At 41.4% G+C, this 27,718-nt stretch overlaps 2 protein-coding genes across 9 annotated transcripts in view; both read left to right on the top strand.

Moving 5' to 3' along the window:
• The window catches only part of OSBPL3 (oxysterol binding protein like 3), a 91,211-nt gene extending 85,346 nt beyond the window's left edge, over positions 1–5,865 (top strand). For all 6 annotated transcript variants that reach the window (XM_074837566.1, XM_074837548.1, XM_074837556.1 and 3 more), the window contains one exon: positions 274–5,865. In XM_074837566.1, coding sequence (XP_074693667.1) covers positions 274–370 — 97 coding nt within the window. In that variant the 3' untranslated portion in view covers positions 371–5,865. The remainder of the gene's footprint in view (positions 1–273) is intronic.
• A 10,358-nt stretch (positions 5,866–16,223) lies between these two features.
• GSDME (gasdermin E) overlaps positions 16,224–27,718 on the top strand; it is a 28,241-nt gene continuing 16,746 nt past the window's right edge. Inside the window, exons 1-4 of one of the 3 annotated variants that reach the window (XM_074837507.1) lie at positions 16,224–16,494; positions 18,319–18,429; positions 20,893–21,090; positions 22,208–22,400. In XM_074837507.1, coding sequence (XP_074693608.1) covers positions 18,339–18,429; positions 20,893–21,090; positions 22,208–22,400 — 482 coding nt within the window. In that variant the 5' untranslated portion in view covers positions 16,224–16,494; positions 18,319–18,338. Of the gene's footprint in view, positions 16,495–18,318; positions 18,430–20,301; positions 20,419–20,859; positions 21,091–22,179; positions 22,401–27,718 lie in introns of those variants that run through there. The other 2 variants (XM_074837491.1, XM_074837496.1) reach the window with 2 other exon arrangements.

Raw genomic sequence — 27,718 nt, 5'->3', positions numbered from 1 at the left:
ACTGTAGTTTTAAGTGCTAAGCACATGACAGTGAAGTAAGAGTGTTGATCTCGGCTGAACACCAGGCTACTGAGGTGCGTCTCCAAGGCGCAGTGCAGACACACCAGTTCAAGACTCAAGCTATATTGCTTTGTTTGAAGGCTGGACTGAGTTGCACTTCATCTGGTTCATGGGCTGGATTGGGTATCTGTGCATAGTGCTATGCTGCATTACACAGCATATGTATGGAAAATAGAAGCTTTACATTTAAATCATTTGTTTCATCTTTGATAGGAAATCCAGTGATGACTCCTGGGTGAGCAATGGAACCTACATGGACCTTAGAAAAGAACCTGGTTTTTCCAAACTGGACAATCCTGTCCTCTGGTGAAAGAGGAGCTAAGTGAAGATATTCTGTGGTGTATTCTCAGAGCTGATTTAAAAGAAGTATTTATAAAATATATCTATATATATACACATATATATATATATATATAAAAAAACACACACACATATAATATATGTGGGGTGTGTGTATGTGTGCAAGTGTGCATATCTCCAGAATTGTGTTTAATTTAGAATCTGATAATTTGTTTCCTTTACTCTGACTATTGCAGTGATTGTTTGAATGTATAAGTACTCAGCTTCTTTTTATAAAATATTTAATAAATAGTACTGAATATTAACAGCAAGAGGGAAAAGAGGAGCTTTTACACTACTTTTCCAATGTGTAATAATGTCAGTTCTGACTTAACTTATGCCTTATTGAATTGCATTGGAGACAGTAGCATCAACATCTCCTAGCTGTGCTGAGAAATCAGAGTGTGAGCCTTAGTAACTCAAAGTGTAAGTAGGCTTCCGCAGTTCAGTGAGTAGTTCAGCTGTCTCTAGGCTGCTATCAGTTGCTAAAACAGAATATCAGCTGGTGCTGGAATCTGAGTATGATCTTTTCTGCCTGTAGAAAAGATTTAAATAAGCTTTTGTTTCTATTGGCTTTCTTCTTAGCATTATGAAAGAGGTAGTTCTGAGCTTACATCAGTAATTCTACTGCCTTATGCATAAACTGTACTCAGCTAAATGTAGTGCTAGGAATTCAGGAATCACCAAAATTTTCCACTGCAAAAAATTTCCACTTCAGATTTATAGCCCCAAACAGGGCAAGAGGAGGAGATCCTTTGTATATACTGCTTGAGCATTGACTAGATGAAGAAGCTCTCTCTTTTTCCAACAAGTAAAATCTATACAGAGCACGAAATCCTGTGCTTCCATAGATTCATTTGTTTCTATTAACCTAAAAATTGCAACAGTAAGACTTTTTAAAAAGTAAGCAAACTGATTGTTTTAAGCTAGAAATTTTTTCTTAGTATTTTGATATTTTCTACCTCTTAAGAAATAAACAGCGTATTTAAGATCTTATATTTAAAATATGACCATCTGCCTTATGGAGAAGTGTATGGAGTCTTTGATCTTCCTCTGTTTGTTTGTTATGATCAGATAAATATTCAAGTGTCTTGCACTAAATCAACTGCATCCCTTTCCTGTAATTTTATACATACGGCTAGATTTGTAAAACTACTAAACCATAGGTCAGAAATTTAGCAGGAAACAAATGTAGCAGAAGATGCACTTTTGAATGAAGATTATAGAGATTGGCAGTATTTTTGTTTTTTCCATCAAATCGCAATGCCACAGTCATTAATAGGATAATTTGCATTCCCACCTGTCTGCAATTCACGCCTGACCCATGGTTCTTTAGGTCTGTTCTATGTGTCTGTGACTCCCTGGCAACAATGCAGATTCTGTGTCATAGCTCTACATCCAGTCACCACCATCACCTTCTTTTCTTTTTCTTACATGCCACTCTAATGACACAAACCAAACCCAAATGTTGCTGGCATGTTAAACTGGCTTATGAGTGCAACAATTTCACATGTCGTGGAGAAGGGAGATTCCCAGGGGGACTAGTAGCTTAGAAAAGCTTGCACTTTACTGTGTGCTGTGTTGTTCCAAAGAAAACCCATTAAAAATGGATCCATGTATTACATGCAACATGAAGGAAATACTATGAATGCTTCCATTTTAAACCAAATCTGTGATGTCAGATTACATGTATATTTGAATTTTGCTTTGCTACCTTGAAGTCCCATTGCCTTAGAGGCAAATGAATGCTTTTTCACCATTTTTCACTTTGCCCAGAAACTCTGCCTCACTATTATTTCTGTAATTTATTACCAAAGAAGTTAGCATAATTCTTTCTATTTAATACATCTTTTAAAGACTTGACTGCCATGCCAGCAACTTACAACAAGGCAAGGTTCCTGTCAGCATGAAGACAAAATCCAGGCTTTAATTCCAAAGGAAAACTTAACCTTCGGGGGCTGTTTGGCTTTTCAAGGAAAGTGAGGATCTCTTCATGGCTTGTTCCCTTCCTATGTTTTATTCTTGTATTAACTGTCAAAACTTCGCACAGAAATGTGTTGATATTTGTAATTATCCTTGCTGTTGATAATTACCATTTATACTAAAAATAACATTCATTTAACAACAGAAGAGGATAAGGAAAATAAAATTTTTAAAAAGCTTTTAAGAAAGGGAGCAAAATTTGTGGAGGATGCATTAAACTTGCTCATCGTCATATTTGGCAGCTATTGTGATTACTGTCTGATCTGACTGCTGGGTATTTTCTATGTATGGAGGGGATTTCCCCATACTTTGTCATATGACCTAAGAGTTGATAGCATCTGAAATGAAAGGACTAGAGGCCAAAATGCAAAGTTAAAGAATTATATAATGCATTAAAATCAGCAGGTGTTAAACAAAACTAATCTCATATTGGGTGTTTGGGTCATGATTTTTGAGAAATCAGACTGGCAGTCTTACAGTCTAAAATGTCTAAAATACATTTGGTTAATGTCAAGAAGCATTGGGCTGAATAGTGCCTTATATAAAATTTTCTTCAGCAAAATTCCCGTATCAAGAAGGTAAACTTCAGAATTTTACTGTCATCTCCAGAAAAATAATGCCTGAGAATAATCCAGGGCATTTCTTAAATACATGAAGCAAAATCATTGCACAAGTAATAGCTCCTTTTGTAAATCTCAGATACACATCTGCAAACACAATGTAATGAGTTGTGAATGATTCTCTGAGCCGTGTTTTCAACCACAGTATAGTTGTCCCTGCTTACTTTTGTATGTAACAATTGGGTTTAGTTGTTAAACTTCTGTCAACTCTGTATTAAGAAGTGGAAGAAAATTGTCTTGATATTACTTCTGTGTATTTCTGCGTAAAAATATATTAATCATTCACAAACCTTAGCATACTCCATAGAGTTATTCTTGGTATAATACGAAATTTTACTAATTCTCTTCCCCAAAACCTCAGATGTGTTATTGGGTGCAAAAGTTACATTAGCTTTCTGCAATACAACTAAGACAGCTGTGTTTTTAATAACTGCTGTTGAGGGACTTCTTCTCCCCATTTCTACCCTGAATGGTAAAAAGAATGTACCAGGCAACTTACTGCTTCCTTTCATACACAGCAGTTATCACCCAAGCTGTTGAGCTCAATGGATCAATCTTAAAATTCCTGATGATCACTGCCTGATGTTACAGCTCTCTTATTTGATGGCTTTATAGACATTGCTTAATATGATTTTGGAGAGCAGTTTGAGAAGTGCTCATCTAGCACTGCCTTTCTTTGTGTATCTCTTCACAAAGTAAAACACCTATTATAAACTTAAGTCAAGATGATGGAGCAGCTCAGGCCTTTGGGTGTTAAAGCACTGGCTCAGTTTTCAAATTACACAGCAAAAAGAGAAGAAAATTCCAGGGAAATAGTGTTCATAGAAACAGAAACCCACAGTTCTACTTCCACATGTGCAGACTTGACAGTATCTGATTTTGGTGCAGTGTAGGTTTGGGATTATGAATCAGCATAACTTGTTTAGGAGACTACTCTTCATAGCATGAAGTGCCCTTTAGACTGAGTGGAACTGAAGTGCACCATTAATCATTGCATTCTGCTCTCTGAGATATGCTTTTATGTGTTAGTTTGCCAGCACTGATCTACTTCTTTTAGATGCTTTTTGAAGTACAGATCCAGCAAAGTACTTAGGTTCTTTATACAGAGCTTGGAAAACTAGATGCATAGAAGGAAGATCAAAAACAGGCAAAATTTTGAGAACATTCTAGAGATCTGTTCTTCCACCACCAAGTTTCTGAAGGACCTGAAGCCGGATTTCTGGTTTCTTTAAACACCTGGCCCCTGAAGGAGATGGTGGTTGCAAACATGGTCACCTTATTATTTGGCAGTTTAGTGTTGAAGCCAGATCACTGTGCAGAAAGGAACACAAATTCCTGGGGCCAGAACATAAAACTAGGGCAGCTTTGGGGTTGCACAAAGGTCTAGCACTGGTCTCCCCCAAAAAAAACCAACCTAACAAGAACCTTACCCCTTCCCATGCCCCTAACTTTCCCTCAGCTGTTTACAGGCCTGTATAGGTTTTCTATGTGGCCCCTCATCCCCTCATATCTAAAGGTCCTTATTCAGTGTCCCACTTTCTCTTTATTAAAAAAATTTCTGAAGAATAGGCAAACAGCCCATTCTAACAAGCTTTTAAATGACAAATCACGCCTAAAAGCTGTAGTTAAAAACTTTCCCCCTAAACATTGTGGCCTACTTCTGTATCTTTTCCTTGTCTGTGAACAGGACTTCCTCCCCACTTGCGCTCTGGAGTCAGACCACAGCCTGGCAAGGGTAGCACGCTACGAAAATGTGCAGCTACGTCTGCTCAGCATACTCCTAATTAATGTCCTTGCATCTGCTTTTGTGTAGATCTTTTCTGTAATCTCTCTAGACGACCAGCTTTGCAGAGACAAAACTTTCATATCTTACCTTGTTCAATATAGCTTTTTTTTGGTGTACAACTCATACAGAGGGGGCAAGCTGAAGAGGAGTGCAAAACTTGGCCCACAATGCATATATAATAGAAGGATGAAATCCAGCTTCTCCACATAACTGAATACATCTTGCAAGGGCTAGAGTCAGATGGTGCTATTCAGAGGAGTGAAGTTAAAATGAAAGTGGGGGTTCTTTTGAGTGTGTTTTCATTCATGGATTATGCCTACTATAAATAAAATCCACAGTATTCACTAACTCCTCCTTTATATTTTTAGCTACTGGTGGATGCAACTTACTCCAGCAGCTGTGGGTTCATAAGAAACTGCACGTTATCTGGCTTATCTGTTGAAACTTAGTAAATACTGTAACTTATCACCAAATGTATTATTGTACTGCTCAGTTCTTAGATGCCGCTTTTGAAAGCAATAAGAGAAATTTTCCACATAAATAGTTGCCATATGTTAAAAAATTATTTTAAGCAGTTCGTTTTTTATATAAATTGTGGATTTGGTGTTTTTGTTGTATAAACCAAAACTGTATTAAAGCTTATGAGAATGTTTGGGAGGTTGATCCACAAGAGGTAATGAGCTCCTTCAGCTCCACACCTTTGAGATGGTTGATATCCCTGGGAATCAGGCAGTCTTGTATTCATGTTAATGGTATTTTACTAGTTCAAGTATTGGAAAAACATAACACGTGTATGAGGTATTACATAGGCAAAGCTGCTAAATGCTGAATTTGTTGTTTGTTTTGATTAGGGCATTAGTGATTTAAGAATGAAGAAAGGTGTCCTATGTGTTAGAATTATCACTGACTTTCGGATTTTTGAGAGAACTTTCTGTAGTCAGGATCATTCCTGTTCTCTGCTTCACTTACTCCAAAAATTTGTAATAATGTTGGAGCACCTTGATGCGCAGTTTGATTTATTTTTGTCTCTGTAACCAATTTAGTTGGATGTTAATAAATCATACTTGCTAAAGGTCATAGAGCACCCTGACTTTTTCCCAGGGGTTGTAAGCATCTTTCTTCAAAGGTTGTTAGTGACAGCTGAAATAAGTCTAGCTGCTGTAGTGATCTCTGCTTCTTGCCAAAATGGCAAGTATCAAGGCTTCCATCTGCTAGAAGCCTTATTTATCACCCTTACAATCTGTCTGGTAGTTGCACAATGTTCCAGTTGTTTACCAGTTACCTGCCTACACTGTACAACACTGTCGTATGGCTATTATGCAAGACACTGGGACAGAGAAAGGGGTAAGCTGATGGAATTCATTTATAGCTGGAAGTTGATTCTTAAAAGCAGTTTTTAGTAGACAGATGTGCAGCATAAATGTTATGCTTTAGCATGAATGTGGAGACCGCAAACCACATGTTCTTCATAAAACAACTTTTAAAAACAAGGAAACACAGTATTTACTGGGTAAAATAAATAACTGGAAGGAAATGGTATCAGTGTGGTGTTTTCTCCCTCAGAGGCGGTGATTCAGGACAGCTCTGCCAATCAGATCTCAACTATGGCTCATGGTCCCACCATATGTGTGCAGGATGCAATACAGATGGATTAGGATCTTGAAAAATGTGGGAGTACAGTGAGTGTAATTCCTGGCCAACCTGTAATTCCTGACTGCAGTTCTGCAGCACTTCCCAGGCTGGCACAGTGTGTACAGAGATTTGATGGGAGGGAGCATGGAGGTTCCAGGAAGAGCTGGGAAAATTGGATCAATAAATCTGTTACCATGCAAAATATCATCAGCTGTTGTACATGGCAGAATAAGGATAGAGGCTGAAAGAAAAACAGCTTTTATAGTGGGCAAAAATCAGCTCCTGTTTTTTGAAATCCAGCTATTTTGGTTCTGTATTGGTTTAAGAACTTTGGAACTTGCTTATCATGTCAGTGGGAATCACTTCATTGCTGATTAATTTCATAGAGATCTAATATGCCACCATTTAGTTCAAGTTGCTGGGAAAATAGCGGTTTACAGCAGCAGTAATATTTTTTCCATAATTATAAAAGGGCGAGGAAGATGACAAAGGATGCTCGTTATTGGTGCCCTAATCATGTACGCCTAGGGCAGTAGGAACTTCTTTTACAGAGAAATGGATATGAAGTGAATTTCTCATGATTGCTCCTTGAGCTAATGACATGCCAAGTACCCACACTGTGGTCAGTGCTACCCAGACAAAACAGGCTGTTCTCCCCTACAGAACTGTAAGGTAAAATTGGCTCATATAGACCTTGCATTCAATTTGAGTTTAAGCTCAGTTGTCTGTTCATTTACAGTAATCTCTGTTTTAAAGTCATTTTGCTTACTGCAAAATGATTCAAACCACCATAGCGTGAGGAAAAACACTGACAGCTGAGCAAAGCTTGCTCTGCATAGTAACTGACACATCTTGGCTTCTTTTTCTTTTTTTTTTTTTTTTTTTAATGCCTCTGTTACATTTCTTTCATCTTGCAAACATTGCTCTCCATGCTCAATTTGTTGATTTTTAACTTAGACCCCCTCTAGTGCAGCGGATGCATAAGAATTTGTAGGGTTACTCTGAGTTTTTTTAATGGAATTACAAGCTGGCCACATACCAACTTCTGCTATATACTTATGAATTTGTATCTTTGCTTACTCTGTACCAAGGGAAATATTTGAAATTGCTGTGTGTAAACCCTCATTTGAGGTAAATCAACATTGCTCTACTGAGCTGAGTATAACTGAGACTTAAGTTAACTGAGAATTTAACTCTGTGGGTTCATTGATGTAAGTTTTTACAGACTCTTGGAACAATAATAAATTCCTGGAAGACAAGACATTGTGTATGAACATCAGCTGATGTTTCTGTCTGTAATTTCACAGACTTCAGGATTTACTGGCTTTCTCTAAGTGTTAGGGTACTATTTCCCTTTGAGGATTTTTTGAGCTGATGTTTCACTTGCTATTTTACTAAGACCAACTGTTAGAATTTGAAAATATGATTTTTTGCTTAGTTAACATTGGGGTTTAATTAAAATTTCTTTAACAAAAAATTGCCCTCTTAAATTACAGATGTCTTACTTTTTAACTTGTGTTGGGAAAAAAAAATAAGCCGTGTTAAAGGCTGCAGTAAATCTACTTTGAATTACTGCAGTACATGCCCTGAAAAATCCTTTCCTCCTTAGATTTTATGAGGATACGTCTGCAATGCCTAGACTGCTGCCTAGAGCAAGGAAGATTATGTAGATTTATCAATAGATGAGAACCTGTCTAATAGCTGAGAGAGATTTACTGTTTTGTTTACTCTTAGGTTTGTTATTTCAGCCATTGACAGACTGAAGATGGAGTGAAGTCAAGAGATCATCCTACTTGTATTCATTGTTTGTTACTTGCACTTCAGTCAGTGAAGCAAATCTTAGGTTTGTTATATAGCTATACAGGGTTTTTGGATGGGAAAATCAATTTTCTTATAAAGTTCAAAAATAGTGCACCAAATTCTGAAGTCCTTTCGTGGGAAAAACTTCCTGCTGAGGACTTTGCCTGAGAAAGAGCACCACAAGTAGGTCAGTTAGAGCAAACTTGACTTTTTCTGAGTTCTCTAGTTACCAGAGGATGGTGAGCCTAGCCCATCCTTAACCTGCCCCCTTTCATTCTGGAAAGAGAGTAATACTTCAGTCAAAGACAGTGGAGGGTAGAGAACTCCAGGATATTATTTTCTCATCTTTTGTGAATATCAGAAACTGGAAAAGAGATCATGATGTGCCACACTGCAAGAAAGGCTGCAGTAGGACTTCCACTGTATCTTACCTAGCTGCAAAGCTTCCTAAAGCTGATGCTATGTGAATGCTTTGGTCTTTATACCAACAGGAATTGTTTGTTTAAAATGATGGGGGAAAGGAATGAGAAGAAAGGGTATATATTGTTGAAATAAGATTCTCAGTATTAAAGTGTGCAGTCATGAGGTCCTAGCCAAAAGAATGACTGCAGTTCATGCTTTCCCAGCACCAGTTGCTCATTGTTTCCTTTCATACTAACATTTCCTCTCAGGACGCAGCTGGTCTTCCTTCTCTCGTAGAAACTGCATTGCTCACACTGTGGTGTATTGGCATTGGTGAGGCCAGACAGTAACTGCGGAAGAACCAAATAAGCCCCGGCTCAAGCTGACTGCAATCAGTTCTGTGGAAGGAAGCACAATCCCGTCTCAGCAGTTGCAAAGAGGGTAGTACTGGCAATAAGAAACCCATCCACCCAAGGTTACTTGCATCATCCGTTACAGATGCTACTCACCCAAATCAATGCGTCATTCAGACAAACAAAGGCAGTACAAGCAGCAAGGACACCAGTTTCAGTCCTATGATAGAGCAAATAAAATACATTTTTAATTGTCAGAGAACAGGCCAGGACTTTGTTTCATACGTGAGGTTTTTTCCAGCATTGGGAAGACCTGGTTTGTGTGTGTAACTGCAAACAGCATGAATAACCTGGAGTTGTGTGCCTCTAGCCCTAGCCACCACATGTACAAATTTGCAGGACACCACTGCTGTCCCCCTCTGTTCAGGACAGCTGCAGCCGTTTACACCTATCACTCTGTTTTGACCCACAGCACCCCTTTGTGGCACCTCAATGTCTTTTTGGTCAACCTTGTTGCACAATACAAAAGTAACTCCCATGCAATTAGCAGCCCACAGGGTTTTCAGGTGCTTGCCAGGCCTTGCTCTTTGTTTCCAGAACTGTGCTCTTTTTGTCCTGCTTCCCTTTCAGTGGGAAAAACCCAGGTATGTTCTTACCCCAGCATCTGTAACACATTGAAAAGAAAACCCTTTGCGTGCTGAAACTAGGAGTCAGCAACAGCAAGCTGAAAAATGAAATGGCTTTAAGAAGAAACATGGGGCCCTAGTCTTGGTACCCAATGGGGCTGAACTGTCAGCCCTGTGCGAAATGGGGTGGGTTTTTTCCTTTTGTCCTCCCTTGCAGTGTGCACTTCCACAGCAGAAGGTGCAGACAGCCCCTGGCAGCTCCTGCTGCAGAGACCCTGGGAAGCTTAGGAGCTCTGTCTCACCCTGTAGTAGCAATGCAGCCTCGCAGCTCCTCAGGACCCTCTGGAACCGTTGGCTTCTTTGCCGTTTGTGGTCTTCTCCTCAGTGCATCTGCTACTTTTGTGGGCCATGGCCTGCTTCAAAGATCTCTAAACAAAATTCTCAATTTCTATGTTTGTGGCTACTTAAAAATGCATTTACTTTGTTCGCCTGGAGAAACCCCTTTCAGATTGCCCTGGAACAGGAATTCCAGTTGGTGTTCAGTTCTGAAAGAGAGCTTGAGCTGACAGTGAACAGATAATGAGAATGGGGGTTAAGGAATTGCAAAATAACTGGGAAATAAAATAAAGGAGGCACAAAAACCATAATAAAGCTATTGCTACAAATGAAACATTAAAATATGCATCTGGTGTTATTCAATAAAATATTAATGTTAGCCTCTCAACATTTTGCAAGGTTTGACTACGGCTGTGCTCCAGTTCTGTGTCAGTGTAATACAAACACCATCCGGCTGGCTGCCTCATGAGGAACTGCAGTCGCAACTGCGGATTCTTTGGAAAATTCTGCCCAAATCATTTGCTCCTGCAGTCAGAAAGTGAGTGTTTTCAAAGGCGCTTGTGCATACATGTCCATTCAGAGGATGCAAGAGGAATTGTGTGACCCAGAATAAACCTGGGGATCTGATCAAAGAAAACTGTTCCTTGCAGTCAGCTTTCCTCTCTACAGGCAGCTTCAGTCACAGGCTTTTCCTCACATATCATTTAACTCCTCTTGTTTTGCCAGTTTTGTCCTAAACTTCCTATGTGTGCTTTCCTTAGTTCTTCCATTCACTGTAACTTTAAGGTTGTATATAAATAACAAAATCAATATGAACTGCACTAATTTTAGGATCACTTCTTTTACTGATTGGAAAATGTAACAGTAGAACAATTACGAGTGGAAGTACCATTTATTAAATCAATGCATATTATGTAATCATTTACAATCAGTTGTACCTAGCTGCTCATAGTACTAGGCACTGTACAACAATACTTTAAATAGTGCCTACAGCTAGTAGGCACTATTTATTTGTACTAATAGTACAGTTACATTTTAAAGAACCGTGCCAGAGTGCTTACAGTCTGAAAGGTGCATGTGTGCGGAGATACAAAGATGAAGGGCCTCATTGTTTGGAGGCTCAGTGACAGGTATCTTCTGTTTGTGATGTTTTATTTAATAAAAATAATCCTAATATTTGTTATTTTAATACAGTTTGTCATTTGACTTCATAGGTCTTGTTCCAACTGGCCAAGAACCAAAGATGTGAAAAAATAAGTAAAATTAAGAAGCATAGGGAATAAGCTTAATTTCAGATTTTATTACTGATACATTTTTTAGACTTTTGTAGTTTAATGTGGAATAATATGCTTTTAAAATAACTGTTTCTATAGGACCTACATAAATGTTTGGGTCTCCTACACAATAGTTTGATGGCCATTCCTTTTGGCTAATTTATGAGGAAGTCCTACTGCTGAATAGCTTGAACAATATAGCAGCCAGATGGTTTTTTATAAAACATTAATGAGAGCAGATGGTTCGTAATAAACTATTGTGGAAAAAGGCTTTTGAGACATGCAAGAAACGTTATCTATTCCTAAGTCTTCATTTATCATTACTGTAAAAGAAACGAAGTTCTGTGGCTGCCATCTAATCTACAATTTAAAGTTAGAAGCACTTAGTTCATGCAGCTTCATGCAAACTATCCTCCATATTATTGTTAGAGACATCACCAGATGACTCCTTGGGTAACCACAATCTATTAGACATGATCCTAGCTTACCCTTTCTGAGAATTTTCTGAAAATCATGGGAAAATCATCAAATAATCACAAGGTTTTCATAGGTAGATCTTTAGAAAGTTACAGCTACCCTAAAACACAGTCGCTGCAGGGATAAGAGAGCTTTTACAGGGACAGAGGGGAGCCCTGTGCCACAACATATGTACTACAGAAAGGTGGATCTGGTACTATTTCCCCCCATGCCAATGTCAATACTCGAGGCACCAGGACCTGACTGAGTTACAGCAAACAGGCTGTTCTACTGAACATCTCTGCCTCCTTCTGCATCTCAGTGTGGCGCTCTCCAGTTGTCCTTCCAAGGGACTAAGAGGTCCAGAAGTGAACTCTTTTTTCCTCATATTGGTCCCTAAAGGTAGCAGACATGAACCTGACAATAAAAGATAGCCTCTAAATAGTGGCCAAACTCATCTCACAGGCAAAATCTTCAGGTGGTTAAAGATGTCCCCTTCCTATCGCTGCTGTCAAAAGCCAAATGGACAGAAGCTCACATAAATGGGTAGGGAAATGCAGCAGAATAACTTTCTGGATGCTTTGAACTCACACGGTCCCTCCTGGCTTACTGCACCCTCCCACTGGTCTCCCCTAACCAGGACACAGGAACTTGCTGTTTGCTAAGCCTGTCACTAACTGCTGGCACTGTGGCAGGGCTGATGACAGCCCTACCAGCAGGAGAGCGAGAAAGCTGCTGTTTGCAACAGAAAATGTTTTGGAGGATTGAATTGTATAGGCAAAAACTATGGAGCATCCCACCAAAACAGGAGAAGAATTTTAATGTGAAATACAAATGAGGCTGTTTAGTTGATTTGAAAGAAACAAACAAACAAAAAATGCAACTCAGATCTTTTATTCTTGTGAAGGGAAATGGGGGAAAAAGAAGTTCATTCTTTTGCTGGTGATCTGGCTTATATTGCTGGACACCTCTAAAAAGATTTGCTACCCCAAGTATCCTTCTTTTCTAAATAGAAGCCCAAAATAGTTTCACACTTTCTTCCCATTTCCTCCACAGAACTGAAGCCAGCAGACCCTTCTCCAGCCAGTGTGAGGGTTTAAAAAAAGCCAAGCATGTAGCAACAGAGAGCTTTGGACAACCTCCTGATGAGTCAATATACAGGCTGAATTTCAGTGAGCACTTTCTAGCCAGGCTGGATGCAGCCTGAAACAACTCATTGGTGGCTACAAGGCATTATATACCATTAGTACCACTGTTAACACTGACTCCGTGAAAACATTTAGAAAAGTTTTTAAGATAGTGAGACCACCAAAAAAAAAGCCATTTAAGGAATTCCCCTTTGCAGCCAATTTTGCATTTACATCCTAATGTCAGTGGTTGAAAAAAATAAGGCCAGATTATGCCATCATACAAAAAAAAAAAAAATATCTCTAATGCCAAATGCTTATAGGATGCAAAGACCTTTTCTGTACCTGATAGGAATAATCATTCTGCAATGCTGACATCTTGTGGTGACCTGCTTAATGATTTCATGTCCATATCACACCTGAGGAATTTCACACAGAGGTGTTCAAAGAGCATACAACTATTGTGTTGGGGTTTTTTTCCCTCTTAGACTATCTTTTGTGTTAGTACTCATTTATTATGTGCATTACTCATTTTTTTAAGTTGTGGCTGTGAAGTTCTCATGTCGATTGTCTTATTTATCTAAATGAGGTGGCCAAATCTTGTCCCATATTGAAAACAGTTTGTCCCAAAGGGAAAAGTTTCTGGTTTTCTCCTTCTGCTCCTTTCTGCAAGAGGATCTTCTCGGGCAGGAGTAATGCAGAAGGATCTTCTAGTGCAGAAGTGATGCACTTCATGCTTCAGCTCAGGAGATGGAGTGCATGGCAGACAGATCCCAAAGGCAGACCACGCTCACTGTATTTCTCTGATACGATGTTCTCCCGGCTGGCATCCCAGTCAGTCATGAAGTAACCATGTGCTGTGAGTTTTGACTGTGCAGCACATCTGAACAGCATTTCCATGAAGACTGAAGGCTCAATCCTAAACATCTCCTGTTTGCAGCCAGTTTAATAACAGCCTCTAAGTTAATTGCTGCATAGCTCCAAAACATAGCTAAACCCCAGACCTATGTTTCTGTCTCTTCTAATAAATGAGAAGCATCTGAAAACTATCCTACATTGGCTGGTGTCTTTCAAGTGGATAGATTTCTGCTCAAAGGTTTTTCTTGGAAAGATGGAAATATTGCTGGTGTGGGCACCCTTTATTTGGTGTGCACATAACCACTGGTAACGTACTTAAAATGACTAGTACATTTCCCTGGTTTTATTTGGTGAATATTTCCATGGTAATGTGGCTCAGTGTAACTTCCTGACTTGATTTCTCAAAATATGCTTTAGCAGACAGTTGCATTTGAAATGAATCACACATCGCCACTCCCTGGAAAAACACATGATGGCTGATGAAATGTGTGCTATTACTGGCCACTGTGGGAGATTATTGCTGGAGCTAGCGATTCTGCTGCTCGGTGCTGCTCCTAAAAACAGATCTCCTGAGGATGTGTGGGTGATTTTCTCAGGATGAGGCTCTAAGAATGGAGCTTTTTTTTTTTTTTTTTTTATTAGTCCATAAAAAGTAGATTATCACAAATGCAGATACTTACTTAGTTCCATTCAGGCTATTTGTTCAAATTTCTGTCAGCAGGTGCAACCCCAGAAGGGAAATCTATTTATCATTGATTCACTAAGGATGTCACCTGCGGGAATCAGAAATGGGTGAGGGATTAAAATCTGCTGAAATTAATGGGAAATTTTGGATAATGTACATAGTTAAACAGGATGGAAGAAATGGATGCTACTTTAGCTATATGCACGAAATGTTACCTCTCACCTAGGACTGCTGATTTAATGACATGCAATTTTCAACTTCCCTTTGTTTCAAAGCCCAGGTGTTACTCCATTAAGATCTGTTGATGTGACATTTGTGCCTATACCCTGCAGCCTCAAATGCTCTCTGTTCAAACCACAGGGGAAGTACCTGGCCTGTGCTACGCTTCACTTGAAAAAGATTTCTTTGATGTTTATTATTTTGAAAGACTACTCCTTGGGTTTCTGCAGACTCATCTATTTCTCACTGGATCAGTCCTTTGGCATCATAAACAACCAAGTTGTTTTATTCTGGTGTTGCATTGTTTTCAGCAGGCTGAGATATGCCGACGGAGCTCGCTATTTCATACTGTGGTTCACAAACCTGCCCCCTGTGCTCCATTGACCACATTTCTCATTTTCCGCAGCACTGCTGCTCCAGGTCCCTGGATGGGGGACCCTGGCTTGAGAGCTGCCATTCGGACCACTGTGACTTCACAAGGCCAACAGTGCCAACCCCAAAGCCGCAAACCCGCAGCCAGAAATGTGGCAGGGCTGCTGCTTCCAGCAGATCATGCACGCAGGCCACTGACCTCCTGCCATTTCCACCTGTGGGTGATCTGAGCCAGATTTGAGAGGATGTCCCAAAAATTTCCTTAATTGTGTGATAAAGTATCACTGTCAGGCAACTGCCCATTGGGAAAAGAAGCCACCTGTGCTATTTGATGGGGAGTAATCATGCAAGACCTGTCCCATCACCTGGCTGAGCTGACAGGAACAACCGAGCCCCCCATCTCAGCCCCTCGCAGGGCTGACCCCATGTGTTACCTGAAAAAGCAGATTTGTGTCCAGCATGCAATGAACCAATCTTAACACACTCAGGAGAGATATTTCATTTATTCAGACCTGGGTGCTCAGTGGACTTTCCACAAATCAGGCACACCAACAGCAGGTTTTCATGCTCCTTTTATACACAAAAATCAGAAGTTAGTACTTTTCCATAACATGCCTATTAGATACTGATTGGTTAATGATTATCATACAATTATAATACGGCTTACCTAATGCTATGCATGCTCAGGGGAAGGGTCTTAATCCAGGCAGGGGTCTTTTTGACCTGTGGGTGTGTTTTTTAGTATTATAAAGTTCACTTTAAGGACACCAAAAGTTGGTTTCATTGCCAAGTTAACTGATCAATTCATCATTTTGTCAAGTTGTCAAAAAACTCATTCTCAACACAATTCTATACATTGTCTTTATGGTCCAGGATGTTCCAGTCATTTTCTAGGGTATGGAGAACAGAGCTTATTCTTTATAAATTTCAATGTCTCACTTGACCAATCTTATGATTATCCCCAGGTGTGCAGTAGCTATAGCCACTAGCATAATCATTAACAATGAAATTTAGCCAATATGAAGTATACTGTATCACACGCAGGCCTCCAGCTGCGTGTCTGTGCCGGACCGCTGCGACCAGCAGCCCAGACCGCCCGCTCCCTGCGTGCAGCCGCCCCACGGCAGGGTCAGCCCCCGGCGGAGATGTGCCAGGCCCGGTGCAGGCAGGCGGGAGGGATGGCGAGGAAGGCAGGAGCCGCCCCGGGGTTTGGCAGGCGGACAACAGCAGCGCCCCGGCCCCTGCCCGGCGCAGCCCGGCCCAGCGGGGATGTGCCGGGGCGGCGGCCCTGCGCGGCAACATGGCGGCGGCGGCGCCTCCACCAGCGCCCCGGGGTGCCGCTGCCACCGCACGCTCCCCGCACGGCCCGAGCGGCGCTTGCGCTCCTCCCGCCTCGCCTTGCCGCGGCGGCGGCAGCACCAAACCCCCTCTGCTCTGGGGGCTCCACCCCGGCTCCCCGCAGGGCTTCGCCCTCCGCACCTCGCCTCGGGGCGCGGCGCGGCAACGCCCCGCGGGCGGAGCTCGCCGCATCCTCGGGGCCCGGCGGCGGCGATCGCCGGGAGAGCCGTGAGTAGGGACGCGGGCCCGGAGGGGCGGCGGGGGCCGGCCGTGTCCGCCTGCCTAGCGCCTGCTGAGGGGCCCCGGCTGCCGCCGCTCCTCCGTTGGTGGCGGGCTGAGGCCCCCGCGCCCCGGCGGTCGGCCGGGGCAGCGGCAAGGGGGCCTCGGCGCGCCGTGTGCCCCCCCCGCCCGAGCCTGCCACAGCTCTGGAGGAGCCGCCGCGGCCGCCTCGCTGGCTGCCGGCGCTCCGCTCGGCTTCCCCGGCCGCCACTGTCGCCCTCCGGCTTCACGGAGCAAGGGCTGTGGGGAGAACGCGGCCGAATGGCTGCGGTTCAGGTGCGGGGGTGGGCGTGAGCATGGCACGGCGGGGCCGCGGAGCGTGTGAGGAGGAGCCCCGCGCCCGCCGGAGCCGCCTCAGCGTAGGCCTTGGCGAGGTGGCCAGGGGTTTGCTGGCCAAGGACGAGGGCGGCGTTGGGCCCCTTCCCAGAGGGCGCAGCTCCCGCCGGCGGCCCTCGCACCTCGGCCTGGCAGGGCGGCAGCACCAGCCTCGGTGAGGCCCTCGCCCGGGCCTTGCACCGCTGGGGATTTGCGTGGTGACGAGTCTTCGGAGGCGCGTGCTGTCAAGTCCTCAAGGCACAAAAGTGGGCTACATCCAGGGCTGACGTTTATTAGATGTGGTTTTGGGGACCACATGTGTTCAAGGACTGAAATTCGTGCATGAACATCCCTGCTACGCTTTGCGTATTAGCTTTTATGGCTGTTTTTTAATTTAAGTCATCTAGAAAGAAGGTGAAAATAACTATTAGGTTTTGTAATAAAACACACGTCCTGCTTGTCATCACTTCCACGCTTCAGTTGCCTTTCGGCGTAAACTCTGACTTCATTAGGATTCAAAGCCCGTTACTGCCACTTCACAGCGGAGTTAACGCCGAACAGCTCTTACGGCACCACGGCTCCTGCGTGGCCATCTTTGGCCTTCAGGGATTGTATTTCCTTACAGTTTTGGATTGGCAACGGGTGTGCTGACACTCAGCAATTCAGTTGTCATCCTCTTCCCAAATTCCCTGTGTACTGTGCCCAGTGTGCTGGGTAATCTTAAATTAAATGGGGGGGGGGGGGGGGGGGAAGCTTTTTTTTATTTTTACAAAGGTCAGTGTTTGTGTATACAGAAGGTAAGAAATATTGGGCATCTGTTGAGACTTTGCTTTTGTGCTGACAAAGGTAAACATTGATCACTCATAAAATGTTTCTTTGGATCTAATATCCCACTATATTGAGTTAGGGAGCAGTGATAAAGCACAGAAGCAGGGTAAGATTTGCTTGTTTCAGTAAACAGTGAAGTTGCTGTAAATATCTTCACTTGATCTCATCCCCTTCATTGACTAATCTTCCTGTAGCCCAGGTTTGGGCTAATTTTAAATTTCTCAGTAAGCAAGGAGGGTACTCCTCCTTCCTTTTCTGCTTTCACGCCTAGCTATCAGTCTGCAAGAGTGAATTCACTCTGACAGGCTTTTCCTACCAGCTTTGATACCTTCCCTTTTCATTCTACTAAACCACAGCTCTAACAAAGATTCCAGAGGAAGAAACTCCAAAGACAGAGTTTTCTTAATGCTGTGTCTGTAACCACTCAATGGCCATTCAGTCCAGATGCTGTCGGTCCTGATAGCTGCATTAACTTCCTGGTGTTGGCTAAGGGCATATTCAATTGCTCTATGTCTGTGTTTTGTGAACCACTGAAACAAGATACTTGGGTACATTTTAGAATTTGTGTTAAAGGCACCATATCCAAAGAGACATAAACAGGAATTCGGACAGAATATTCTTGCTTTGCAGGTACAGCTGCACCAGCAAATATGCTCCCTGCAAAGACGTTCCCAGTCCAGCAAAGTGTGGGAGACGCAGATGTCATTCTGAGGTTGAAGACCGTCCCATCTCTCCTGCCTGGTGAGTCTCAGCAGACTTCATAAGCACTCCATGGTCTTCTCTGGATGTCCTTTCTGCTAGTGAAAAGTGTGGTGGCTGGGAGTGAAGACAAACCACCATGGATCGGAAGTTTTATAGAACGGCTTTAATGGTTCTTGTCATGAGATTTAGTGAGCGTGTAACAATGCCAAATCATAGGAACTGTTTTTTGCAAGTTGTCTTATCATAAACTCCTCAGAAATTGGTGGGCCTTTTTTCAGAGACTATGCCCATGTGAGTTGGTTATGTAGGAATGGCATCAGAATGAGTGAACAGTTGTGTAAAGCACAGAAAGATTTGAAGAAGGTTATGCTGGGGAAGAGCAGCTAATGCAAGCAACAAGAATTTTCTTGATGGTCCCCGCCATTACAAGTCAGTCATCTAGTTGGTTGTGAAATATGGTGTCATGCAGAAGTCATCCCAGGGAAAAAGAAAACTATTTTTTTGGGCTGTTAGGAGGTTGGTTGGTTGATTGGTTTGGGGTTTTTTTTCTGCTGCAGTGGAGCTGCATTGTTCATTCCATTAAAGTGTTCTCACTGAGATAACAACCAGGGAAATTAAGTAGGAGAAATTTAAGAATGCAAAAAATCAATCTCAGTTCAGAGTTTAGGAAAAGGTCAGAGAACAAGGAAGTTAGTGGGAATATTCCCAGTGCATATAGCTGGGGCTGTGCTGCAGGTTTGCTGCAGCTACTGTTACAATGAAAGCCCCAGAAGACTCTTCAGTAAAATGTTATGCGACTTTGACATTGTTCAAATCCTTTCCATGCAGTTGTTGTTGGGAAACATCCGTTACTTGCTTACATAGAGAACGAAGAGTAGGCCATGGGGGTTTCATGATGAGGTAGATACCTCATCATGAATTGGTAAATACTGTGTGAAATATTAGCTGAAATGGGATTTGGGAAAAGCTAGTGGAAAGGTGAGTTCCCATCTGCAAAAAGGCTTTTTTTTTCTCTGTCCTCCAACTGGTACTAAAACATGGAGCCTGTAGTCCAACCACTAATATCTTCATTCAGTTTTCCATTTTCTCTCAATATTCCTGAGTGCCCACTGCAATACCAGTTTTTGTTTGAAGTCTGTTCTAACTTTGTCTAGCCTGTATTTGTAAATGACAAATCTAGCGCAGAGCAAGACAGATAATCATGAGCGTGTGGGTACCCATCTCAGACATTCTATGATCTTAGTTGAACTTTCCAGTCAGAGTCAGCTGGGGGATTCAAAGGAGTGCTGCCAGCTTTAACAGACTGATTTAATTCTGGAAATATCATTAGATCAGATAATACAGAGTTGAAAAACTAAAAAAAGATTAGATTTTTTTAAAAAGATCAAAAATGAGTTTATTAAAACTGTGTGTTTAGCGCTTGCAAATGGTCATTTTTACCTTTTCTTCTGTGAGTTTGGCCAGTTTCCCTTATTGAAAAAGTTCCTTTCCTAAAAACAGCAAATTGCATGGCTTGGGATAAAGAAAACCTTACACAATAGGAGGTGCTAGTATTTTTTAATATAAGACATTTAAAAGCTAGAATAAGATAACGTATGTAGCTGTTTAGCAGATACGAATAACAGTTACAAATAACATATGTTCAATTTAGCTGTAGTTATGCTAATGGCAAATAGAAAATTGGAAAACATTGAAGGTAAAAAGGTTCAGAAAGAAAAAAATAAATTGGAGCTTTCCAGGGGCATAGTTTAGAAACAAAACTTAGTCACAAAGATGCCAGCACAAATATTTGTTGCTTTTTATAGAATAATTATTATCCCTATATGTGTTTACTCACTGTTAAAAAGATCAAGATAATTTGTGTGAATAGTACCCAATTACCTTTTATGGAGTAAGATAATTTTATGATAGGTAATAAAAGAAGGATTCTACAGGGAGGCAGAAGTCCTCTGCCATTGTACCAGTGCCCTCCTCATCCCAGCCAGTCTCTGCGGGGTGCTCATTAGATGCTTTTTCATAGAATCTCAGGTAAGCTGTGTAAGTTTTTTCCTCCCTAACAGATTAATTACCTGTGAGAGTTCCTTGAAGGAACTTTTCAGCTGTAGATTGGAATATTTCTTTTCTCACACATTTCTTTCTTCATTGTCTGCAAGATCATAAATTTCATATATTTTTATTGTAATGCTTGAGCCTTGCATATCGTGTTTGCAGTGCATCATTCTTTGCTTATTCACTGTTGCTTATTTAAAATTTTAACTAAAATTCTTTTGCCTGTTACTGTGAAAACCTTTTCACTTTGGGATAAGCAGTTTGAAGTGTCAGGATTCCCAGTGCAGAGTGGAGAAGGTGGGGTGAAAACACTAGCTGTTCCTGCATTAATGCCAATGCTATGAAGAACTTTTTAAAGTGACAATGTAAATATTTGTATTTTCCAACTGTAATTGTTAAAAAACAGATGTATTCTTTCAGGCTTTAATTGATTCCCCAAGATGTTTGCCAAAGCAACAAAGAATTTTGTGAGAGAAACTGACAGTGGAGGTGACTTGATTCCTGTCTCTCACTTGAACGCCTCGGACAAGCTGCAGCTTCTGAGTTTAGTTACGAAGAGGAAGAAATTCTGGTGCTGGCAGAAGCCCAAGTATCATTTCTTGACGGTCACCCTGAGTGATGTGCTTACTGAAGACAAGCCGATAAAACCAGGTAAAGCCATACTCGGGCAGCACTATTATTGCAGATAATAAGAATGCAAAGCCTAATCTTTTTTGTTATTATTCTCAATCACGTTACTAGAGGGATCCTTTCAGAGGAATGCTCTGAAGTATTCTCCATCTGTGGAAATGAGATGACCATTCAACTGAAACCAATAATAACAAATGTTTGTTTAAAAAAAAATGTTTTGCCTGTCTAGACTGCTGAAATTAAGTGCTGAAGGTTGTCAAGCAGTACAGTCCTACTGTTTAATAACAGTGCTGTCTGCAGCCGCAGAAGCTCCCCTAGAATATTTTTTGGAGATTCCAGTATGTGATAGTAGCATGAAACTATACTGTGCTCCAGGTCAAAAAACACTGCATAAACAGTGTTTTGTTGGTGACAGTAGCCCAGGGAACGCTTACACAGGCAAGGCCAAGCAACTTTTACCACTGCTTCCTTTCTTCTTGCACAGACTGTTAAAAATGGTTGACCCTTGTACTTCTTTCTTCATCCAGCTGCAACATTCCTAACCAGGTTTTAGGATTAACAATCTGGAATCCTGTATTTCTGGGCATGTCACAATTCCATACAGGAAAATAGATAAGTCCCTAAATTTAGATGTTAATTCTGGCTGACTTGGAAGATTAGCTGGTTCTGGGTCAGTTCTTTGATTTATATGTGTATAAGATTCAGAGTTGTTTTAAGCCAATTAAATGCTTCCACTGGTTTTCAGTGAGCTTTGGGACAGCCCTGTAATGAGATATGTCAAGATAATGGGAAAATAATAACCCTGTTGTACAAGCAGGTCTGTTTTGTAGTTTGTAGCTGAACTAAGTTCCAATCATTCTTTATAAATCTTCCATAGCATCTGAACTCAGCTTTTCAATTACCTTTTATTTTCCTAAAATGGCAAAATATAAAAGATAGCAGAGCGAAGATGATGAAAATATAGAGGAAGCAGAAGTACGAGTTGCAGAGCTGTAAATTTCATTATTTATCTGCTCAATACTGTTCCTTGCCCTCACTAACTTGTCATATTTTCTGTAAGTTTCTGGTTTTCCAATCACTTCAGGACTGTTTCAGCACTTCTCTTCACAGGTAGAAATTACTTCTGTTGCTTTCCTAGTAATCGTGGAGTCTGACTTTGCAAAATATATGGGGAAGTTTGAAGATTTTGTTCAAGGAAGTGTTGAAACTTCATTTGGAAAGATCAGCCTGGGAGCTGGAGGGAAGGGCTATGTGGAAAACCAGTCCTCATTTGGAAACCTGAGGAAGCAGGAGATTGACTTGCAGCAGCTTATGAAAGACGTCAAGGACAGGTATGTTTTTAGTGTTGATGTTGTAATGGCCAGGAAAGATTACTGAGCTGAAAAGACATGGGTCAGCTGTGATCACTGAGCAATTGATTCTGCAGTGTTGTCATAGTTTGAGAATTATTTTTATTGTAAGTCTCATTTTCAGGTGATAAATCATATATATAAAAAAGAATTCAGATTCTGAAAGCTTGGTGGTCAAACCTTTCCCTTTCATTTTAAAAACGTCTCTCTGCAATTTCATCTTACGTATTTGCATGAATTACCACGTGGAACAAGAGCCAAATTCTCCCTTTGGAGGACTGTACTGAGGTAACAATCTGGAAAAAAAATTGATTGGTTTCTCTGTTACTGGGGCAAATGCTATGGAAACTGAATTCAGAGCTACTAATGTTCCTGTAAGCAAGCTTTATAAATTTTTGTGTGTGTGTGTGAGCAGCTGTGCTGGAAAATTGGATTATTTGAAGTTGAAGGAATAGCAAAGGTGAGCAAGCGTGGTCCATGCGTGTTCCACTAGTTGAGCAAAATATAGTTTATAGATCTATTGCTCACTGTTACACACTGTAATAGCTGAGGGGAACTATAATCTTAATTTTACAAGATATGCAACACTTCTGTCCTACTTTGAAATTGGATTTCTTTAATCTTGCAATAAGACAGTCATGGACCAAAGCCTACTTGGCAACCAGCTGACAAGTCAGGGGTCTACTCTGTATTGCAGGTCCTGACTCACAGGAGATGAGGGTGGTTTGTGACAGCATTGTACCCTCAATCTGTAGCAAGTGGTGTAATGCATTTTAATAGCATTTGCTGATGCTCTGAAGATAAAGATGATAGGTTTTTGTTATCAGTGCAAAAGTTGTTAGAAGCAGTGTAAATTTGCTTTAGATACACTGATGTTCTAGAAATAATTAATTCTCCATTTTCACAGGAACAAATGGCTGCTGTTCTTTTTATCGTGAGCGTTCACAAGTCAACAAATTTATTATAATAATACACCTTGCTGTCTTTGTGCCTTATTAAAAGCAGAAAATACTGGACTAAATGTATGTACCAGGCCTGTAAAATTAGTATGCATCTAAAATAGCGTCAGTTGAGATTTAGAGAGTCCTATAGAAAAACAAATGAGTAACTTCTGCTTAGATCAGCAAGCTTTTACTTAGTTTTCTGCAGTAAGTTACCTACTCTGTTCAAACAAATAATCCTCCCATAGTGAATCAGATTTACTTCAGCACATCTTGGGGTTATAATCCTGAATGTAACTAAGTACTTAGAAATGTATTATCTTCTTTTGAGTGTGGAAAATCAGTAGCTCTACAGTGATCTGAATATAACTGTAAATGACGTTAATGTGTGTGCCACTTTATAGAAGGAGCTAGTTCTTAGTTCATAGAAAAGATGCTTAAAGCTTATTAAGGCTTATGATGCAAAATGTATAACTGATATCCAGTCAGTCTGGCTTCTGGGTTCTGGCTTCCATCAGGTCGCTGAAAATGATGAGAATAGCAGGATTTTTATTATTTTTTTTCTTCAGCATAACATTGAGGCTCACTGGAAGTTGTGGCAATGCCTTACAAATGAAATTCCAGTTACTCATTCATAAATATTCTGTGATTTATGGTGGATTGTGTCCAAGCTTCTAGCTTTCGTCCCATTCACAGAGCATTGTACAGCATTCAGGAATTCAGTGTTCAGGAGTGCTGGTGCCTACATCGTTAGTGATTTTCAGATGCAAAGCATTATGGTACAGAGAGGATGTTTACCTGGCAGTCCTTGTGAGATGAGTCAGCTAAGTGTTCCTGATTTCATCTTATGACTTACGTTGCTTGTGCTTGTTTAATCAATTATTGTTTTATTTATTATTTCTACATATATAGCCTAATTAAGTTGGATTTTAAAATGTTCTTGTATTAGGCTGTTGTAAGTCAAAGTTGCAGATAAATAGCAGAAACCCCTAAAAAAAGCTGATACGCCTTCTGAACTAAGTCATGAGAGTCTTCGAGGTTCAGCAAGCTGGAAGTGCTGCGTGGCAGCAAATCGGTTTCCTGTCACTTCTTATGTGAACCTTCTGAAGGAAAAATCCTACTGATCTTTTAGATTCCCAATATTGCATTGGCTGTTCTTTTCTGAAAAGGGATGACAGCTGAAGGATGCAGGATGAGATCCTTTGTGATTTGCAAAAGCAGTGACATTGTAAATGCAGAACACGCGATAAGCGTGCAATATAAAAATAAAGTTAAATGGTACTTTTAGGTATATAATCTTGGCATATTTTATTTGTGCTTGCTAATTCACAGAGCACTGTAACATTGATTTCAGGTCAGAGTCCTGTACCCTTAACTCGGTGAGATTGCTATGGATTTAAGAGTATATTCCATCTTCTATTTTAAGGCTTTCAATACTGTCTGCCATAAGATCCTCATAGAGGAGCTGACGAAGTATGGACTGGATGGACAGTGAGGTGGATTGAAAATTGGCTGAATGGCTGGGCCTGGAAGGTATTGATCAGTGGTACAAAGTCTAGTTGGAGGCCAGTGACTAATGGTGTGCCCCAGGGGACAATACTGGGTCCAGTCCTGTTTAACATCTTCATTAGTCATCTGGGTGCCAGTGCTGATGAATGTACCCTCAGCAAGTTTGCTGATGACACAGAACTGGGAGAAGTGGCTGATATATCCTGAGGGTCGTGCTGCCATCCGGAGGGACCTCAACAGGCTGGTCTGGTTGGAACCTTGTGCAGTTCAACAAAGGGAAGCACAAACTTCTGCAAGTGGAACAGCCCCAGGCACCAGTACATGCCATGGACTGGCCGGCTGGGAAGCAGCTTTGCAGAAAAGGACCTGGGGTGTCCTAGTGGACACCAAGTTGGACATGAGCCAGCAATGTGCCCTTGCTGTGAAGAAGGCCAGTGGTAGCCTGGACTGCATGAGGAGGAGTGTTGCCAGCAGGTTGAGGGTAGTGATCCTTCCCCTCTACCCAGCACGGGTGAGGCCACACCTGGAGTACTGTGACCAGTTCTGGGCTCCCCAGTACAAGGGAGAGGTGGACATACTGGAGAGAGCCCAGTGAAGGTCACGATGATGATGAAGCTGCTGGAGCACCTCACGTTTCAGAAAAGGCTGAGTGAGATGGGACTGCTCAGCCTGGAGAAGAGAAGGCTCAGGGGAGACATTATTCATATATACAAATACCTGAAGGATGGGTGCAAAGAGGATGGAGCCAGGCTCTTTTCAGTGGTGCCCAGTGACAGAACAGCAGGCAATGGACACAGACTGAAACATAGAAGGCTCCGAACATCAGGAAACCCTTTTTCACTGTGAGGGTGACCGAGGACTGGCACAGGTTGCCCAGGGACGTTTTGGAGTCTCCCTCTTGGAGACGTGATCCTGGGAAGCCTGTTCTAGGTGGCCCTGCTTGAGCAGGGAGGTTGGACCAGATGACCTTCCAACCTCAACCATTCTGTATTCTCCTCTCCAGTGGAGAGGATTATGAGTACGTTATAATCTCTGTAGTTCTCGTGGATTAACAAATTTGCTTGTTTGTTTTTACCATTTCACTAAGTTGTGTTAGGTGATTGAAGTAGAAGTTCTGAGGGGACACTGGCAGCAGAGAGAAAGAAAGAGGATGAAGTGACAGCAGTCAGTTCACATCAGCTGCAGAAAAGTTTGCCTGTCACAGTTCCATCATTTCATATGAATGATTCCTAACTCTATGATAAGCATATTAGAAAAACAGGGTAAGTGTTGTTAGTAGTATACTCTGGCATGATTGAAAGATATTTTTACGCTATATTGCACTTTAATATGCACTTTGATTGATTCAGCTGTTTTCCACACTGAGACAAAAATAGGTGCTTATTCCTAGTTTGACTACAGTGGAAATTCAGCCCATTTTGTTATTTATTCTTTAAAACTCCTTGAACATTTATGTTAATGATGAGAAAACCATTCAGTTTTCTACCAAAGGTGCTACATGGGTGATATGAAGTCACAGAATGTTATGAGACGGGACTGAGTAAAATCAACTGTGTGTGTCTGTGATTTAAAAAATAAGGATGCCAAACAGAAAATAGAGGAACTATCTGTCACTTTCAGTCTCGAAAGTGTCTGGTATTCTTGGGGAAGATGTTCTGTGAAGGTTATTCTGCAGGGAAAACTGTGAAATGCTATCAATAAGCAGACTGTAGCAGATACTGTGTTCTGGTATGACTGTAGGAAGTAGGTCAGAGAGGTTATATTTGACACTGATTAACAAAAATGTTATGTATCTGTGCTTGGTGGAGAGTGGCAGAGAGGTCTGGTGGATTTTACTCCATGACAGTCATCTAGAGGTCTGTATTAGAGAAGGAGCAAAGCTGGATGAAGGCTCTCACTGTGCAGCAAGCAGCATTTGTGTGGAAGACATCGGACTGTTGCACATTATAAATGAAGTGGAGAAGATTGAACAAGCTGAGGAATTCTGGCTGAGCAGTGCGAGAGGTTTTGAAGTCAGTCATATGGATGTTATGGAAGAAGTTGCATTTGGGTGAGGCTGTGAGAGTGGGCCACCCATGTCTCCACAGCTGGGAGAGGAGGTGTGTTGAGGTGATGTTGCCCAGTGCAGGACTGAAACGGTTTTTCACTCATGGGTGGTTTGGACTAGGGAAAATTTGTGCAGGCAGGCAACAGTGCTGTCTTCAGTGTGAGGATGGAGAGTACAGCAGTAACCATTCTTCTTAGTATTGGTAGTAAATCGGCAATTTGAGGATTTGTGGGGTGGGTTACTGAGAAGACTAGACAGAATTTGATGGAAAAATGGTCCTAGCCCCCCTCCTTTGTGGATGATCTATCTGGTCAGAGATTCTGTGACTGAAGGAAAGACCCTCTGTCTCAGCTGTGGGGTTTAGAGCAGGCTCCTGCTCTCTCCTTTAACTGTTAGAGCCAGGTGTTTTCTGTTTTCTCTTGCCTTCCATTAGTTTCTGCATTTCTCCCTTCTTTTCTGCTTCCAGTCTGGGGTAAATTGCCTTTTTGCCTCTCTGTTCTCCACTGCTTTCCTCACACAAGAAGATAAACATTGAATAAAAGTGAAGGAAGCCTTTGCATTATAGGAGAGTGGAAGTGTTTAATCTAATTAAATGTGGAGAGGGTGAGACCAAAACTCACAGAAATTCTTTTCTGTTCGTGTTTGAGCTGTAGAGCTTCCAGCATAGTAAATCATTGACCTCAGAAAGGTTATTTAAGCAGAACAAACAATCAAACAAAAACCCACAGTCCTTATCTTTTAAATTATCTTTATTTATACAGGCTCATACTCCATATATTGATAATGGGACTGAGAAAACCATC

The sequence above is a fragment of the Strix aluco genome, chromosome 1 (assembly GCF_031877795.1).
Source record: "Strix aluco isolate bStrAlu1 chromosome 1, bStrAlu1.hap1, whole genome shotgun sequence".
Lineage (NCBI taxonomy): Eukaryota > Metazoa > Chordata > Aves > Strigiformes > Strigidae > Strix > Strix aluco.
Note: the sequence above shows the minus strand (reverse complement) of the source record. Positions and strands in the feature narration are given on the sequence as shown.